General features: G+C 35.8%; 1 protein-coding gene and 1 non-coding gene across 2 annotated transcripts; both read right to left on the bottom strand.

Moving 5' to 3' along the window:
- Positions 1 to 3,511: 3,511 nt before the first annotated feature.
- Positions 3,512 to 3,616, bottom strand: LOC118349779. The gene has a single exon (XR_004802694.1). It is a non-coding gene; the product is annotated as a small nucleolar RNA R71 (small nucleolar RNA).
- Positions 3,617 to 17,668: 14,052 nt separating this feature from the next.
- On the bottom strand, positions 17,669 to 19,132 carry LOC109010584 (desiccation protectant protein Lea14 homolog). Its single transcript, XM_018991460.2, has 2 exons — positions 18,772 to 19,132; positions 17,669 to 18,081 (listed from the first exon to the last, which is right to left on the bottom strand). The coding sequence occupies exons 1-2, from the start codon at positions 18,975 to 18,977 to the stop codon at positions 17,832 to 17,834; spliced, it is 456 nt and encodes a 151-aa protein (XP_018847005.1). The 5' UTR covers positions 18,978 to 19,132; the 3' UTR covers positions 17,669 to 17,831.

The following is a 19,132-nucleotide window of genomic DNA, read 5'->3' as shown; positions in this document are numbered from 1 at the left end:
TGGGCCTAAATCACCTGGGAATGAAATTGATGCCACCTAATTGATCTGTGGGAAAATGGGGTAGATATGTATGATGTAATGGTTGGCCAACGATTCTAATTACATGCAGCTTTACTGTGTACTATTAATGATTTTCCTACATACGATAATCTTTCTGGGTGGAGCACTAAGGGAAAGCTGGCATGTCTTTGTTGCAACTTGGATATGGATAGCCTGTGGTTGCAACATGGTCGGAAGAATTGTTACATGGGTCATCGCTGCTTCGTACCTTCAGGTAACATCTGGAGAACAAAGAAGATGATTTTTAATGGCAAAGAAGATCACCGAATGCCACCTATACACCTGTTTGGAGAAAATATAATGCATCAATTAAATAACATGGCTCAGTTGCATTTTGGCAAAGGTTCTAAAAGGAGAAAACGCACCCCTGAGGAGTAAATTAGACAAAACGGACTATGTTTTTTGAACTGCCATATTGGGCATCTCTGAAACTTAGGCATAATCTTGACGTGATGCACATTGAAAAGAACATTTTTGACAATGTGTTAGGTACATTGATGAATACTCAAAGTAAAATAAAAGATAATATCAATGTCAGACAGGACTTGGGTGAACTTGGTATAAGAAAAGAATTACATTTGAAAGAAGATGAGGATAAAGTTGTAATCCCTCATGCCTATTTCATGCTACATGGAGATGAACAAAAAGATATTTGTGTATGGTTGAATGGAGTTAAACTCCCTGATGGTTTTGCATCTAATATTTCTAGATGTGTTAATGTTAGTAATTGTAAAATATCTAGTATGAAAAATCATGATGCCCACATATTCATGCAATGGCTGCTGCCAGCAGCAATTGGTGGGTACTTAAGACATGATATACGTTTGGCATTAATAGAACTTTTCACTTTCTTAGAGAATTATGTCCACAAACGTGTAATAGTGAAGCATCTTGAGACTGACATTGTCCTCATTCTTTGCAAGATGGAAATATGTTTCCACCAAACTTCTTTGACATAAAGGTCTACCTAGTTGTCCATTTGCCTCATGAGTTGTTGCTTGCAGGACCAGTTCAATGCAGGTGGATGTATCTGTTCGAGAGTTATTGATGTGGGAATTTATTTCACAAATTTTCTTAGTCCAAATTGTTTTGATTTAGAGTGTTTTGTATGTTTCTTAGCTCGTTCATCTAGAATTTTAAGTGTCTTTTACATTTATTTAATTCTTAAAAATTCTTGGTATTCTGCACATGTTTAATTATTGAATTAGGTTGAAATTGGGCTGATGTGAAGAGGCAGAATTCGGGCTAGGCCAAGAGAGCAAAACCTAGTTGGGCTGGTCTAGTCAAAACAAAACCTAGTTCTGCCGTTTTGAAGTTCAAAACTTAGCAAAAACGGAGAAGTTCGAATCTGTCTAGAAGTTTACTGCAGCCTAGACCCTATTTTGGTTTTCAGTCTGCATCTAGAGTTTTAGACGTCAGAATAAAGCAAGCCCAAGTGAGTTGGAAAGCTGAGAATGAGATCTAAGTCCCGGTTTGGATTGGAAACTCAACTCATCTCATCATCACAACTTTTTCAAATTTCCACACAAAATATTAAAAAATTCCAAAACAATAATAATATTAAAAACTAATATTCTAACAATATTTTATTCAACTCATCTAAAACTATCTCAACTCATCTCTGAATCCAAATGGGTTCTAAAACTTTCATGAAGGGCACAACTCCAAAATGTGTCATTTTGATTCTCTAAATCCAGCTAGAAGTCGGGTAATAAAATCAGCCAAGAATTTCGGATTTCAGAAGCAGATATGGGGGAATTTTTTGAAAAAAAAAAAAACTGAATGGAGAATCGCTTTTGAATTGATTGGATGGCCTACAGATATTACTTGTCAAAGATGCTGAAATTGAAAAAAAGAAAAAGAAAAAAAGAAGCTGAAGTTGACGTTAAAAACCAGAGGAATTAATGAAAAAAAGGTATTGAAGGAGGAGTTATAATTCGCAGAGGAAGAACGAAGCTCACGATTTCTGCAATTATATAGTTCTTTTTTCTTTCTCTAATTTTTAGTTTCTGAATTGTTATTAAGAATGTTGAATTCAAATTTATGTTTGAAAAATATTTGGATTGTTTGATTAGTTATGATTTGCTAGTTTTCTTATTCTAGGGCTTGGATGTAGTCATTGAATTTTGGATATGATTTGAGTATGATTGTATTGAATACCCTTTGTTAATTACAATTGGATGATTTCGGTTTTCATTCTTGCAATTTACTGGCTATGAATTGCATGCTTAAGATTTTGATTGGAGTAATGAAAATTGAAGTTCAATATTAGTTCGTGAATTCATCAAACCTTGGCAGTACTGTTTAGAAATAAATACACACCCTTGTGACCTATATTCAAGAATTTCACAAAACATAATGAATTTATATTAATTTATGTGATCATGATAGTAGACATAGGATTAATATAGGTATAGGTGTTATAACTTGAAAGAGGATATCACATAAAAAACAAAAAAAAAAAAAAATTGGTCATTGTAATTAGCAAAACATTAATGCAAGCAACCAGGTTTAAACTCATTGAATGAATTCAATTGATAAAATCCAAGCCCTATGAACGTTTCATATTTGATTTTTCCGATTAAGAATTTGCAGTTAGTCACATCAATTTGAGATTGTCTAAATAATATAGAAAATTTTATAAATTGGTACTTGAATCTCCTCTTTGTGAAAACGATATTTTTTTAGCCTATTCTACTTGTCACGACCCATGCACTTGTGGTAGAGTTTAAGGACCACCAAGTTTTTGGCATCGTTATTGGAGAGGATTGTTATCAATATTAATATAAATAAATTCCAATATTAATTTAGAGTGTATTGTTTTGTTTTGTTATTCATTTATTCATTTAGACTAGCCCCACTCTCTCGAGGCGAAATTCCATCTTTTTCTAGGGTTTTTAGGTTGTTTTGTGTTTTTTTTTTGTCAATTTACGTCTTCTGCATTTAGTGTATGCCACGTAACTGTGAGCTAATTTAGCTTTTTGATCCATAAATTGAGAGAACCCTAAGTGCACTAAGAAGAAAACAAAGATTAGAGCTAGAGCAAGAACAAGCAGTAGCCATGGCAGATAACCAGAATCAGAGGGTGTTGCGTGATTATGCCGTGCAGAATGTCAATGGTGCTCAACCCAGCATTGTGAGACCTACAATCAATGCTAATAACTTTGAGATTAAGCCTGGTCTCAGCTCAATGGTGCAGCAAGAGCAGTTTGGTGGAGGACCTGCTGAGGATCCACATGCATACCTTGCCAATTTCTTAGATATTTGTGATACAATTAAGATGAATGGAGTTAGTGTTGATGCTATTCGGCTCTGACCTTTTCCATTTCCTCTGAATGATAAAGCCAAGGCCTGGTTGAATTCCAAAGCGCCTAACTCTTTCACCACCTAGAATGCCTTGTCACAATCTTTTCTGGGTAAGTATTTTCCCCCAGGTAAGACTAAGACTGCCAAACTTAGAAATGATATTACCAGTTTTGTTCAGTTTCATTATGAATATCTATAAAGTGTAGGAGAGGTTTAAAGAATTGTAGAGGAAGTGTCCACATCATGGTCTTCTTGATTGGCTAATTGTACAGACTTTATATAATGGATTAACACATTCAGCCAGGATTACCATAGACGCAGCTGCAGGAGGTAATTTAATAAGTCAACAGAAGAGGCATATGAGTTGTTAGAAGAAATGGCCTCTAACAATTATCAATGATCTAATGAAAGAGGTATGCTTAAGAAAGTTTCAGGTATGTATGACGTAGATGGCAAAACATGTTGAATGCCAAGGTTGATTCTCTAGTAAAAATGTTCGGTAAGCTGGGTAATGTGAATTCTATTTCTAGTCCTGTATTGAGTTGTGATTGTTGTGGAGGAGCTCACATGAGTTTTAATTGTATGCAGGTAGAGCAAGCCCAATTTGTGTCTAATTTTAACAGGCAGTAGCAGCAGAACAACCCTTATTCCAACACATACAACCCAAGCTAGAGGATTCATCCCAACTTTTCATAGAAAAATCAAGGTAACCAAAGTACCAATTCTAGACCTTTCCATCCTCCTGGTTTACAACCAAGACCATCCCGACAAGAAAGTAAACAGCCTTGAGAGATATCTATTGAGAAGTTAACCAATGCCAGTTTAGAGAGATTTGAGAGACAGGAAGCAAAAGTTGACTAGTTGACGAGTTCTAACAGAAATGTAGAGGTGCAATTGGGGCAGTTAGCCAATTCCATCAATTCTCGTGGATAGGGCAGTTTACCTTAGGGGTGTACATAAACCAGCCAAAACCAGCAGAGAACCAATCGGCCAACAGTAGCAATTTAACAAAATCGATGTCGGCCGATTTGGTCTACGATTCAGGCCCAGTCTAAACCGAAGAACTGACCGACGTATATAAGTATATTTTTTTAATATATTTCTTATACAAAACGACGCCGTTTCACATCGTTTCATGGTTCTTAACCCATTAAAAAAAATAAGAACGAAAATGATGCCATTTGTTTTAAACCAAACGGCGTCGATTTTGGGTCGGGTTAGGAGTTTTGAACCCCCCCTGGTTCTCCTTCCTTCCCTTCCACTTTCCACACATTCTTCGCCTTCTCAGACTCCCTCTCCCTCTGACCCTCTCAGACTCTTCTCTCTCATCGCCGACGAACCACACGGCCCACATTCCCACTGTAAGTTTTTCTTTGTATTTCATTTTTGTTGGGTTCCATTTCTTTGTTAGTTGTTAATTTATCAGAGAAATTTTTTGGGAGGAAGAGGAAATGCCGAAATTTTTTGCAATGTATCTCAGATCTCTATTTTTGCCTTGTTTAGTAAAAATATTGTGGTTACTGGTTTGTGTCGTTTGTGATGACTAATGAGCAATGGTTATTACAGTAAAAAATAAAAATATTGTGGTTTACTGGTTTATGCTGAAATGAGCAATGTTTATTGTCCTAAATATTGTGGTTTGTGACATTGTGTCGTGTGTGATAATTTGTGTGTGTGTGATAGACTTGTGGCTTGCATAAATATTCAGGACTGTCTTTGAAATTATTTTCTTAGCAGTCTTTGAAGTTGTGGGCTGTGATTGGAAATTTATGCCAAAACACCACATTTAGGAAAGATAAGTGAACTAAACTTAGATTAGAGTTTTAGACTTGTGATGTTTGTCATGTTGTTAATTAGCTGCTGTGTAATACTAATCACTGTTTTGTTTTATAATATACATGACAACGTGTAACATTTATGTTTTGTTTTATAAATTAGATGGATTCTTCGTCGTCTCCGATTGATGTTGATGTATCAAGTCCAACCATTAACTTGAGAGATGATTTGAGGGAGACCCAGTCATCAAAGCCCCCTAGTGCCCCTACTAGTACCACTTGTCCATTACCTAAGAAACGAAAATGGAAGGATACATCGATTGTTTGGGACCATTTTACGAAGGTGGAGGGTTGTCCTATAGATGATCTGAAGGCTAAATGTAATTATTGTGACAAGACATATGCTTGCCACTCAAAGAGAAATGGGACTTCAACAATGCAAAACCATTTACCTTCATGTCCTAAAAATTCTCATAAACGTGGGCTTTTGTATAGGTACCAAAAAAATTAAACATGTGAGGCAACACTTGAGGAGGGGGTTGGAGAGAGTTATGGTATGTTAAGGAGTCTTGTAACGCACAAATATAGTGAAGATGTTGTGAGGTTGGCAATTGCAGAGATGGTAATTATCGATGAGTTGCCATTAAGAGTTGTTGAAAGACAAGGATTTAGGAAAGTGTGTTGTGTCTTGAACCTCGGTTTAAAGTGTCATGTCGTGTCACAGTTACAAGAGATTGTATAAAATTGTATGAATGTGAAAAGGGAAAACTTAAAAAAGTGTTAAAAAATGGTGGCATGAGGATTTCGTTGACGACTGATACATGGACATCAGTACAGAATTTGAATTATATGTGTCTAACTGCACACTTCTTTGATACAGATTGGAAATTGCAGAAAAAAAAAATCATTGACTTTTGTTTAATCCCTAATCATCGAGGGAAAACTGTTGGGAGATATGTTGAGACATGCTTGCTTGATTGGGACATTGATAAAATATTTACTGTGACTATTGATAATGCAAGTTCAAATGATACTGCAATTTCATATTTGAAACAGTTTTTGAGTGGTAATTTGTTGGAGGGTAAGTATATGCACATGAGATGTTGTGCTCATATATTGAATCTTATTGTGAATTAGGGTTTGAAGGAGTGCAATGAAGCCATCACAATGGTTAGAAACGCAGTTAGATATATGCGTTCATCTCTCGCAAGATTAGACAAGTTTAAGAAATGTGCAGAAAAAGAAAAAATTGATTGTAAGAAAATATTGTGTCTTAATGTACAGACATGATGGAACTCAACTTATATGATGTTAGAGGCGGCTGAGAAGTTTGAGAAGGCTTTTAGGCTGATGGAGAGTGAGAATTATAATTACCTCTTTTACTTTGATGATGGCCCTGGGTCTGGGCACATGGAGCCTCCTAAAGCTAGGGAGTGGGAGACAGTGCGGGTTGTTGTTAAGTTTTTTGGAATGTTTTATGATGCCACTAACAGATTTTTTGGGTCTTTATATGTGACAGCCAACACCAGTTTTTTGAAAATTTGTGATCTCCAAAATGAGTTGATGGAGTTGAGCGAGAGTCCTAATAATTGCTTGAGGAGTATGGCCATAAATATGAAAACAAAATATGATAAGTATTGGGGGTCATTAGACAAGCTGAACTTGTTCATGTTAATTGCAATTGTGCTTGATCCACGAAACAAGTTAGGACTTCTTACTTTCCACTTGAAGAAAGTTCATGATGAGTTTCGTGCTGAGGAGTTGATGTCAAGTGTGAAAAATGTATCGAGAGATTTGTATGCGGAATATAATGCAGATGCCTTAGCACGAATTCCTGCCTATACAAAGTTCCTAAAGGAGATCATGTCTAAGAAGAGAAAATTGGAGGATTTTGAGACCATTGTCTTGATAAAGGAATGCAGTGTCATTATCCATAATAAGCTTCCATCAAAACTAAGAGATCCAGAGAGTTTTTCTATCCCTTGTACTATAGATGATGTTAATTTTTCTAAAGTTTTATGTGATTTAGGTGCTAGTGTTTCACTAATGCCTTTATCTGTGTCTAGGAAGCTTAGATTAAAGGAGTTGAAGCCTACTATTGTCTCTTTGCAGCTAGCTGACTAATTGGTGAAATATCCTTTGGGTGTTCTTGAGAATGTGCTGATTAAGGTAAAGAAGTATATCATTCCAGTTGATTTTATTGTCTTGGAGATGGAAGAAGACACTGAGATCCCTATCATTTTAGGCCAACCTTTTCTAACTACAGCTGGAGCTATCATAGATGTTAAGAATGGTAGGCTGACTTTGAAGGTTGGTGAAGAAGAGGTAGGGTTTAATTTATTTGAAGCTACTAAATATTCTTCTTTTAATTATCATGTTTTTTGAGTTAATGTTGTAGATGAGTCGACCAGAGAGGCTTTTAGAGCTGAAAATACTAAAGAACCTCTCGAGACTTGTTTAGTGAGTGCAGGGACAAGTAAGGATGATAATTTGAAGATTGTAGAAATGGCGTGTGCATTAGAGGCTACATGTCCCAAGTGGAAGCATAGAGGTATTCATTTTGACGATCTAGGCAAAGGTAAGCCACTCCCTCCCCCTTCTAATGTGCAAGTACCAGTTCTGGAGTTGAAGTCTTTACCCTCACATCTCATGTATGCCTTTTTAAGTGAGAATAATACTTTGCCTATGATTGTGAGTGCTTCTTTGTCTGATGATCAACTTGAAAAATTGATGCGTATTTTGAGATTGAGGAAAAAAAATAAAATAAATAATAAATAATAAAAAAGCCATAGGATGGACTATATTAGACCTTAAAGGAATTAGCCCTTCATTGTGTATGCATAGAATTTTCATGGAGGATAACCATAAATCTGTTGTTGAAAATCAGAGACGGTTAAATCCTAACATGAAAGAAGTAGTTAGGGCTAAAGTTCTTAAATGGATAGATGTAGGGATTATTTATCCTATATCTGATAGTTCATGGATTAATCCAGTGCAGATAGTACCTAAAAAGGGTGGGATGATTGTGGTGCATAATGAAAATAATGAATTAATTCCCACTAGGACAGTAACTGGGTGGAGAGTCTGCATAGATAATAGGAAACTTAATAGTGTTACCCGTAAGGATACCTTTCCTTTACCTTTTCTTAATCAGGTGCTTGAGAGACTTGTTGGGTATGCATATTACTATTTTCTAGATGGTTATTAAGGATATAACCAGATTCTTATATCCTCCGAAGACCAAGAAAATACCACCTTCACTTGTCCTTATGGTACTTTTGCATTCCATAAGATGCCTTTTGGTTTGTGTAATGCACCTGCTATATTCCAACGTTGCATGATGGTTATTTTCTCTAATTCTGTTGAAAAAATCACGGAGGTTTTCATGGATGATTTTTCTATTTTTGGATCTTCTTTTGATAGTTGTTTAGATAACTTGTCTCGAGTTTTGCAGCAGTGTGAGGAAACCAATTTAGTCTTGAATTGGGAAAAATGTCATTTTATGGTGCAGGAAGGTATTATTTTAGGCCACAAAATTTCAGTAAGAGGTATTGAGATGGACAGAGCAAAAATAGGAATTATTGAAAAATTGTCATCACCTACCAATGTTAAGGGAGTTAGAAGTTTCCTTGGTCACGCAGGATTTTATCGACGTTTTATTAAGGACTTTTCTAAAACTTCTAAACCTCTTTGTAATCTATTGAATAAGGATGTTGTATTTGATTTTGATAATGACTGTTTGAATGTTTTTAACAGGTTGAAGCAAGAGTTGGTATCAACACCAATTATGGCAGTCCCAAATTGGAGTTTGCCTTTTGAGCTAATTTGTGATGCTAGTGATTTCGCTTTGGTTGTTGTTCTCTGCTAGAGAAAAGATAGGAAGTTGCATGTTATATATTATGATAGTAGAGTTTTAAATAATGCACAATTGAATTATGCAACTACTGAAAAAGAATTGCTTGATGTTGTGTTTACTTTTGACAAGTTTTGATCTTATCTTGTAGGTTCCAAGGTGATTGTATGTACGGACCATTCATCAATCAAGTATGTGCTGAAAAAGAAAGATGACAAACCGCGCTTGATTCGGTGGGTACTGTTGCTTCAAGAATTTGATCTTGAGATTCGAGACAAGAGAGGCATGGAGAATGCGGTGGCATATCACTTGTCTAGATTAGAGGGGCAATCAAGAGCAAATGAGGTACCCATTAATGAAAGCTTTCCAGATGAGCAGTTGTTGGTAGTTTCAGTCATCCCCTGGTATACTAACTTGGTGAACTATTTGGTGAGTGGCATTGTTCCCCTTGATTTGAGCTATCATCAGAAGAAAAATTTTTTGTGGGATGTGAAGTATTATTTTTGGGAAGAACCGCTACTCTATAAATATTGTGCATATGGGATGACTAGAAGATGTGTCCCCTAAGATGAGAGGCAGGATATCCTTGACCGTTGCCATTCCTTGGAGTGTGGTGGACATTTCAGTACCTCCAAGACGGTTGCAATGGTATGGCAGTTTGGTTTTTACTGGCCGACTATGTATCAAGATGCTTGACAGTATGTGAGCATGTGTGATAGATGTCAGAGGGTTGGCAACATTTCGAAAATGAATGAGATGCCCTTGACCAATATCCTGGAGGTTGAACTGTTTGATTTGTAGGGAATTGATTTCATGGGCCCATTTCCTTTTTCCTTCAACAATCAGTACATTTTGGTAGCAGTGGATTATGTGTCTAAATGGGTTCAAGCTACTGCAACTCAGACTAATGATTCTCGGTTGATGATGAGATTTGTGAAGAAAAATATTTTTTCAACATTTGGTGTGCCGAGAACCATTATTAGTGATAAAGGCTCCCATTTTTGTAACCAGTCATTTGAGACTTTGTTGAAGAAATATAGGGTTACTCATAAGGTAGCACTTGCCTATCATCCCCAAACAAATGGGCAAGTGGAACTTGCAAATAGGAAATTGAAGCAAATTTTGGAGAAAACTGTGAGCAGTTCAAGGAAAGATTGGGCAAATAAGTTAGATGATGCACTTTGGGCCTATAGGACAGCTTTCATGTCACCTTGGGGATGTCTCCTTACAAACTTGTCTTTGGAAAGTCTTGTCACTTACTGGTTGAATTGGAACAATGGCCTATTGGGCATTTAAGGAGTTGAACATGGACTTGAAACCTGCAAGAGAAAAGAAATTGTTACAGTTGAGTGAGTTGGAGGAGTTTAGGTTGGATGCTTATGAAAATGCTTGGATTTATAAGGAAAAGACCAAGCATTGGCATGACAAGCATCTTCAGGTTAAAAATTTTGAAATTGGGCACTAGGTGTTACTTTTCAACTCAAGACTTAAGCTATTCCTAGGCAAGCTTTGGCCTAGGTGGTCTGGCCATTCACGGTAACAAAAGTGTATCCATATGATGCTGTTGAGGTGCATAGTGAGGTCACTAGTGCATTCAAGGTTAATGGGCAGCGTTTAAAACCTTATTTTGCTGGTAATGTGGTTCCTAAAGGAGTTACTTACTCTTTGAAGAATCCTATCTATGGTTAATGGTGTAGAAGTCAAGCTAATGACTATAAACAAATGCTTCTTTTATTTTAGTTGTTGTTTTTATTTAAGTTTGTTTTTTGAATAATGAAGGTTGTGACACCCCTTCTTTTGGTTTTGTTGTGTAGGTTCGGAAAAATCAAGCAAGAAGCTAGTTCATGTTCAATTCAATCGGACATTCGTTGTGTTCAGCCTTGCTAAAAGGAGAGTATTAGTCTTACATTTTTCTTTCCTTTCACATTGAGGACAATTTGAAAATTAAGTTTGGGGGAGTGGATATTTGATTATGCTGAATGCTGGTGCTGGCTATGTTTATTTGGGAAAGAATTTTTTTTTCTTCGAAATTCGGGTTTGTTCACATTCATGCAAGTTAATTGGTGAAGATATCCATGTCTTCCAAACCAAATTTTTATGTGAAAGATTTGAAGAAATGAACCTGCATTTGCACTTGTGTGAGACTTATTTAGGATCAACATTACACTTTTGGGTTCTTTATTGTGTTAAGCATTGCATTTTTTATTTAGGACAAGTGATATCTTATAAACCAAGATTAAGCATACTTGTTTTCTTTAGGATTATTGAAGTACAAATTTCCTTGCAAATTTGTGTGAGTTTTGTGACTATGCATAAATGATGAGTGTGATGCTTTTCTTGTGATTATCCCCTCTAATCTAGTCCTAAACATGGTTTAAGTAAATAGAGTGATAATAATTAGACAGTTGAATAAATAAATGTGTACGAAGTTCTATCTACTCCAATGTTTTAAGTTGCTTAGTAACTAGGGGTATTCATTACCAATGTTTACTTTTACGTCAAACGGCAACTTAAAATATGAGTATGCCAAAGCACTTTAAGTGTGTGACTTGTTGAGTAACTGGGTGCATCCATCACAAATACTTGTATTCGAGTCAAAAGGCGAGAGACAACTTAAAAACAAAGAATAAATATTAATGGAAAAAAATAATAAAAATAATAATATATATATATATCTAGTTTGCTAACTTGTTTGAAGTAGTGAGAATGGGTGATTGCAGGTTGAGTTGTTACATGATTCAATTGTGTTGGTTACGTGATAAATATGATCGAGTTTGGAATTATTAATGGATATTTGAACTGGAGAATGTGAGTATACTTAGTTTTTCTTATTTGCTATTGTTTATGTACTAAGTTGAAGATTTGATATTTGCATGATAGGTACTTTGGGTGTGGTGAGTTGAGCCTAACTATGATTATTGTTCTTTGTTTTTAAGGTTTTCCTTTTACTTGGGGACAAGCAAACATTTAAGTTTGGGGTATTTAATGTGGAAATTTATTTCACACATTTTCTTAGTCCTAATTATTTTGATTTGGAGTGTTTTGTATGTTTCTTAGCTCGTTCATCTAGAATTTTAGGTCTTTTACATTTATTTAATTCTTTGGAATTCTTGGTATTTTACAGGTGTTTAATTATTGAATTTGGTTGAAATTTGGTTGATGTGAAGAGGCATAATTCATAGTTGGACTGGTCTAGTAAAACCAAAATCCAGTTCTGCCATTTTGAAGTTCAAAACTTAGCACAAACGGAGAAGTTTGAATCTATCCAGAAGTTTACTGCAGCCTAGACCCTGCTTCAGTTTTCAGCCTGTATCTAGAGTTCTAGATGTCAGAATAAAGCAAGTTTAGGTGTGTTGGAAAGCTGGGAACGAGATCTAAAACTTTCATGACAAACCCAACTCCAAACTGTGTCATTTTGATGCTCTAAATTTAGCTAGAATTTGGGTAATAAAATCAGCCAAGAATTCCGGATTTCAAAAGTAGATATGGGAGAATTTTTTAAAAAAAAAATTTGAAAGGATAATCGATTTTGAATTGATTGGATAGCCCACAGATATTACTTTTCAAAGATGTTGAAACTGAATGAAAAAGCCGAAGTTGACGTTAAAAACCAGAGGAATTAATGAAAAAAAAAAGGATTGAAGGAAGAGCTGTAACTGGGAGAGGAAGAATGAAGCTCACGATTTCTGCAATTACAGAGTTCTTTTTTCTTTCTCTAATTTTTAGTTGTTGAATTGTTATTAAGGATGTTAAATTCAAATTTATGTTTGAGAAATAATTTGTTTGTTTTATTAGTTATGATTTGCTAGTTTTCCTATTCTATGGCTAGGATATAGTCATTGAATTTTGGATATGATTTGAGTATAGTTGTATTGAATACCCTTTGTTAATTACGATTGGATTATTTCATTTTCATTTTTCATTTTTGCAATTTAATGGCTATGAATTGCATGCTTAAAATGTTGATTGAAGTAACGAAAGTTGAAGTTCAATATTAGTTCATGAATTCATCAAACATTGGTGGTGTAGTTTAGAAATAAATACACACCCTTGTGACCTACATTCAAGAATGCCACAGAGCATAATGAATTTATTTTAATTTCATCACGACAGTAGACATAGGATTAATATAAGTATAGGTGTTATACATTGAAAGAGGATATCACATAAAATAAAATAAAATAAAAAAATGAGTTATTGTAATTAGCAAAACATTAATGCAAGCAACCAGGTTTAAACTCATTGGAGGAATTCAGGTTAAGAATTTGCAGTCAGTCACACAATTTGGGATCATCTAAATAATATAGGAAATTTTATAAATGGGTACTTGAATCTCCTCCTTGTGGAAACAATATTCTTTTTGCCCTGTTCTACTTGTCACGACCCATGCACTTGTGGTCGAGTCTAGGGACCACCAATTATTTGGGTAGATTTAGAGGTATGTAAAAAACAAAGACCGCCCAGAAGGTTCCATTGCGAAGGCATATATTCATGTAAAATGATGGACATTTGTCTCGATGTATCTGCATGATGTACCAACTAGGTTCATGAGACAGGATCGAAATATTGATATTGGTGTGCAAACAGCCGAAATACCTATCTTGTTAGTTTTTTCACAAAAAGTATGCCCACTTGGGACTTCAATTCCTACACAATTAGAGAAGAAATTATTTAAGACTGCCAGATGGTGCATCCTCAATAATTTCGCAGAAATTGAGCAATACTTGGAGTAAAAACCTGTAACCATACTCATCAATTTCTTATGTCATTTGGAATGCATAGTCATTATGATTAAATGGCTTTTAACAAAAATATTTTAATATTTTTCCTCTAGGGAGCACTACAATATTCTGAAGGACCAGAGCATAACTAACATTGAAAGGAGGCATGAAGCTGAATTTTCTTCGTGGTTCAGAAAACGTGTAAGATTTTATTATATCTACTCGACATTATTTTTCTCAATTCATCCCATACTCATTTGCATTTTTTCATATTCTCTTCTAGTTAATATTTTAAATTCAAGCGCTTCGTGCTAGGGACTCTGACGAAGTATCTAATGATCTTTATGCAATAGCTTGTGGTCCTGACCCTTGGGTGGCATCATATGCTGGTTGTATAATGAATGGTATAAGGTTTCATACAAAGCATCGTGAAATAAATCGTAGGACACAAAATAGTGGTGTGCTAGTTACAAGTAAACTCCAATCAACTATGGTATATTTCTATGTGTTCTCAATGACATATTGGAGTTGCGGTATATGGGATGGCAACGTGTCTAGTTGTTTAATTGCGATTGATTTGATGTTGGCGATACCATTCGAGGGATACATGTTAGTGAGCATGTTACAATTGTCAATATGTCCCGAACTTGGTATAGGGATGATCCCTTTGTACTGGCATGCCAAGTGTCACAAGTTTTTTACATAAGAGACACAAACTTATGTGGGTCTTGGCACGTCGTGCAGAAGATCACATATAGGAATGTTGGAGACTCTAACAAAGTATCTGATGATCTTTATGCACTAGATTGTGGTCTTGACCCTTGGGTAGCATGATATGCTGGTTGTATAATGAATGGTATAAACCGTAGGACACAAAATAGTGGTGTGCTAGTTACAAGTAAACACCAATCAACTATGGTATATTTATGTGTTCTCAATAACATATTGGAGTTGCGGTATATGGGATGACAATGTGTCAAGTTGTTTAATTGCGATTGATTTGATGCTGGTGATACCATTCGAGGGATACATGTTAGTGAGCATGTTACAATTGTCAATATATCTCGAACTTGGTATAGGGATGATCCTTTTGTACTGGCATGCCAAGTGTCACAAGTTTTTTACATAAGAGATACAAACTTATGTTAGTCTTGGTGTCATGCAGAAGATCACATATAGGAAGGTCTATGACGTTCCCCAGTTGGAATTAAATGATGAAGGAGATTATCTAGCGAGGGTGATGTATATCAAGAAGAACACCAGTCTGACGTTTACAGAGATTTTGAGTTTGACCAGAATGGTCTTCAGTCCTCATATCTAAGGCCAAATGTTCTTCCACAAACCATTACTGCTGCTAAATTAATCGTAGGAAATAATGACTTTCTTGACGACCAAGAATTTATCAACGACATATTGGAGGATTCTGCAGATGAAAACTCTGATACCATGTCCATTGCTTCCACGGATGAAGACCCAAATGAAGACACTGATGCAGAGACCGAGGATGTTTTTGGTATCATTACACTTTCTTTATTTTTAATACAACTTCAAGTTGATTATGCATCTAGGTTGTACACCACACTCTCAAAATATCCCAAGTATTTTAGCTTGTATTATGCATACTTGAGCATGTGCCCCTTATTAGATGTTTGAATTTATAACATTGTGGTTACGAGATATTTTCAAACATGAATTTCCACTGCAACCGCTCAAGTATGTTGTCCTTTTCTTTCATGAAAACTCAATATCTTTAGTTCCATATTTCGTATAACGAATGGGTGTTCGCTTGATACAATATATATTAATTTCGAAGATGGTAACGACTTTCCTTAATTGCATTGCCGATAGAGAGTAGGCTGCCTTTCGTTGGTGGATATAGATAAAGAGTCTGCTGGTGTATTGCCTATTGTTGAGTGGGCTGCCAGTTATATTATCGAATGATTTATGTTGGGAGCAGATTCTTTGAGTAATTTATACCTGATCTATGAAATTTCCAAAGCATGATAAATCATTCTCTTGCAAAGAAAAGTTTACTTTTGTGGCTTGTTACTGATATATGTATATATACTTCTTAACATTGTGCTTTATGATAGGTATGTCGCTTACATGTTATTAAATTATCTGGAGGTTTGAAAGTGTTTCTTCATGTAGTCGGGAGAACAAAAATGTACTCTTCAGGTAATATTCTTGGTTTTATTGTGGGCATGTTTTCTTGTTTACATTTAACAGTTTCTATAGGTCAATAAATTTAAAGTTCATATCTGTTATCAAATAATACAAAAACCCTTTTATTCTTTTACCAAACTTAACAAAAAAATAAAAGAGGAGTGGTTTATCTTTCCTGCTTCTGAAGATGAAGAGATGAAAAGAGACTAATCAATTAAATTTTACTACAGAATGTCTCATACTATGCCCTGCAACAATGGAGGTTCTGCATTATTTTGGAAGATGTTTGCCATTTTCTTTTGTTGATTACAAATGGCCAGCCTACACCTTTCGGGGGTAAACGACAATGGAGTGGTAGGTTGTAAGGAAAATGTAATCAATTTCATGCAAGTTTTTGATCTATTGAATGCTGACCTCGTGTGATGCTATCTTACAAGGTCTTTGCTATGTATTTTGGTTTGAAGGGTCTAGACCAGCGGCATTTTGTACTTTATATGATGTACCAATTGTATTTCAGAGGTTTGTATTTTGTATTGAAGGGTTTACTTTGAGAAGCTGTCATTGTAATTGATATGTTCTATTAGTGGTATTTCAGAGGTCTACATTTACATTGCTGCAAAAGAGATTATGAATTACATGGAAATTGCTGCAGTTAATATGGAATATTACAACATTTTCATCTAAAAGCCGTCCCCATGGTGTTATGTCAGTGGTTGAAGATAGCTATTGATCTTGTAGTGATAGGATCCTATGCGTTTTTTAGCAATATCTCTCTTGTGATTTAGAATTTTTAACAATAGTCATTTCTATTACTATATTTGCCCATCACCGTTAACAAGAACACATAGCCCCCCCCATCAAAGATGTCACGTGTCATTTTCTAGTTTTTAAAACAATTTCACTAAATATGTTTTAAATATATTTTTTTGTAAAATAATTAATGAATTTATATTATTTAGAAATCTCCTTATTATTTTTGTTCCATGCCTCGAGTTGTTTTTGACAACCATTTAGTTTATTCTAGTTTGTTTCTATTCATTTGTAATCACTTCCCCAACATTCTTTCTATATAAACCAAATTCACACATATCTGAATATTTGCTTGGCAACCTTTGATCAAAATCTCTATTATTAGGGGTAAGTAAGAGAAGATAATGATCGGAAGAGTTGGCAGTCATCTCTCCATTGCCAAACCATTGACTCCACTCACTATTTTTGCTATGTGGTGCATGCTTTTTATTATTAATCTTATGCCACGTGTATGCTTTGATCCTTTGCTGTCGAAGTCACTCGTATTACATTCATCTGACACATCTATGAACTCTTGCATTTGTCTTTTATTACCTCATGTTGCCCCACCGATTTTCTCATAACAATACAATATCTTGTTAAAATCTCCAAGACATAGCAACATCTTTGGTTTAGTATGGTTAAGACATCTCATAATGTTTCAACCTTCTAGTTGTTATCGAACAACGAGATTCCCATAGAAGTTCACATCTATCCCCATTGTCCCCCTCTATCCTCTATCCATGAATGAATGTGCCGTGTGGAAAAATTTTGGATATTCAAAGTTTCGTATTCTTTCCATAAGAGAGCTAAACTGATCCATTTCTTATCCTATATCCCCCACTAGGATTTTACCAAGAGAGCTAATGAACCTCTAGTGAGGTTTTTTATGCTCGAAAATCCTCTTCATTTCATTTGAAATGGACGATATCTATTTAATGTAAACCATTTGAGATTTTGGTCATGATTATATCCCCATACATAAAAATGAGACAAAATTGAAAAGGAATTTATGGATTACTTAGTTCATTAGGATATTCAACTGAAATATAGGGGGGGGAACCATTAGACTGAAGTTTTATATTCCACTACCATTACATCCAGAGGCTAGACCAAAACCAAGCTGGTAAGAGAAATACATATGAAACTTAAACGGGAGACTTAGAAGATGTCAGAGATGGTGGGGAGCTTGATCTCTCCCTTGGTAGAGAGAGGAATGGTGAAGTTTCCAATGATGGGAAGATCGAGGGTGAGACCCACTTCCAACTCATAGCTTATGTCCCCATCTGCACCAACGTCCCTTGCCAAGCTCACCAATATGCTGTGCGGCACCCTCACCGGAACCTCCAGCAACGTCGTGTCGCTAGCCTTCAGGGACCCTGGGTCCGGCATCTTCCCCGATGCAATCACCCTGATCCACCACCACAAACACGTAAAAAGATGCCAAGAATGTTTCATCAAGTGTGTGTCTTGCAGCAAAGTTTTGTTCATGATTTTGCTTGTACTGAATTCTTTTCTTTTTTTTTTTCTAAGCTTGTATTGAATTCATTAGATCGTATATTTATGAAAAAACAAACATCATTATTATATTGAGAAACAGATCGTAAATCAAGATCATATATATCGAAGTTGGGTTGACGTAAAAATGCTCACGTGAAACTTTATGTGAAATTCAAGCAAATGAAAAGCAAGGGGAAAAATCCCACTCAAAGCAGGACTCGTTTCAGATCAAAACTGAACCATGGCATAAGCGCCCTCGCAGATGGCACGAAAAGTTCATCTGTATATGAGTTTTGCAGTAAGATTTCGTTCACTTTGATTAATATTAAATCCATTAGACTAAATCCAAAATCAACCCCAAAGAACTCTACTTAAAACAGAGGTACTACTCGTTTCAGATCAAGGCCCCGTTTGGATAGCGGTTCCTCCATCCAAACGGGCCAAAACTCAAATGGCATGAACGCGCTCGCAGGAGTTAATGTTTGATCTCTTGAAAAACACCATTAATACTGAATCGGAGTACCAGAAAGTAAAAAGAAATAAAACGAATAGATCAATGGTTTAAAAAGGGATGATAATGATGATGAGGAGATAATCAAACCTGCCAGCACTCTTGAGGGTGTAAGAGATCTCGCAGATGGGGAGGTCATGGCTGTAGGGGTTGTCGACGGAGACCTTAGTGAGGTACTCGACAGAATCATGGCTAAGGTGCTTGAAATCAACGTCGGTGATGCTGGCCTCTGGCTTCTTGATGTTGACCAACTTCTCTGCCGCGAAGTTCTTGGCCTTGTTCACCAGGTCCGCCATTTGGTAATGAGATACGTAGAGATCGCGGAAGGGATAGAGAAAATGAGATGGTTTGGCCTAGTTTTTGTCCGAGATCGATCTACCTTCTTGCCTAGAATTTTCAGCGGGAGACTCTTGCCGTTTTCATGTACCTCTCTCTCTTTTAAGAGTAACTC

The sequence above is a fragment of the Juglans regia genome, chromosome 10 (assembly GCF_001411555.2).
Source record: "Juglans regia cultivar Chandler chromosome 10, Walnut 2.0, whole genome shotgun sequence".
In the NCBI taxonomy this organism is placed as follows: Eukaryota; Viridiplantae; Streptophyta; class Magnoliopsida; order Fagales; family Juglandaceae; genus Juglans; species Juglans regia.
The sequence above is the reverse complement of the archived record's forward strand: the minus strand, read 5'-3'. Positions and strand labels throughout refer to the sequence as shown.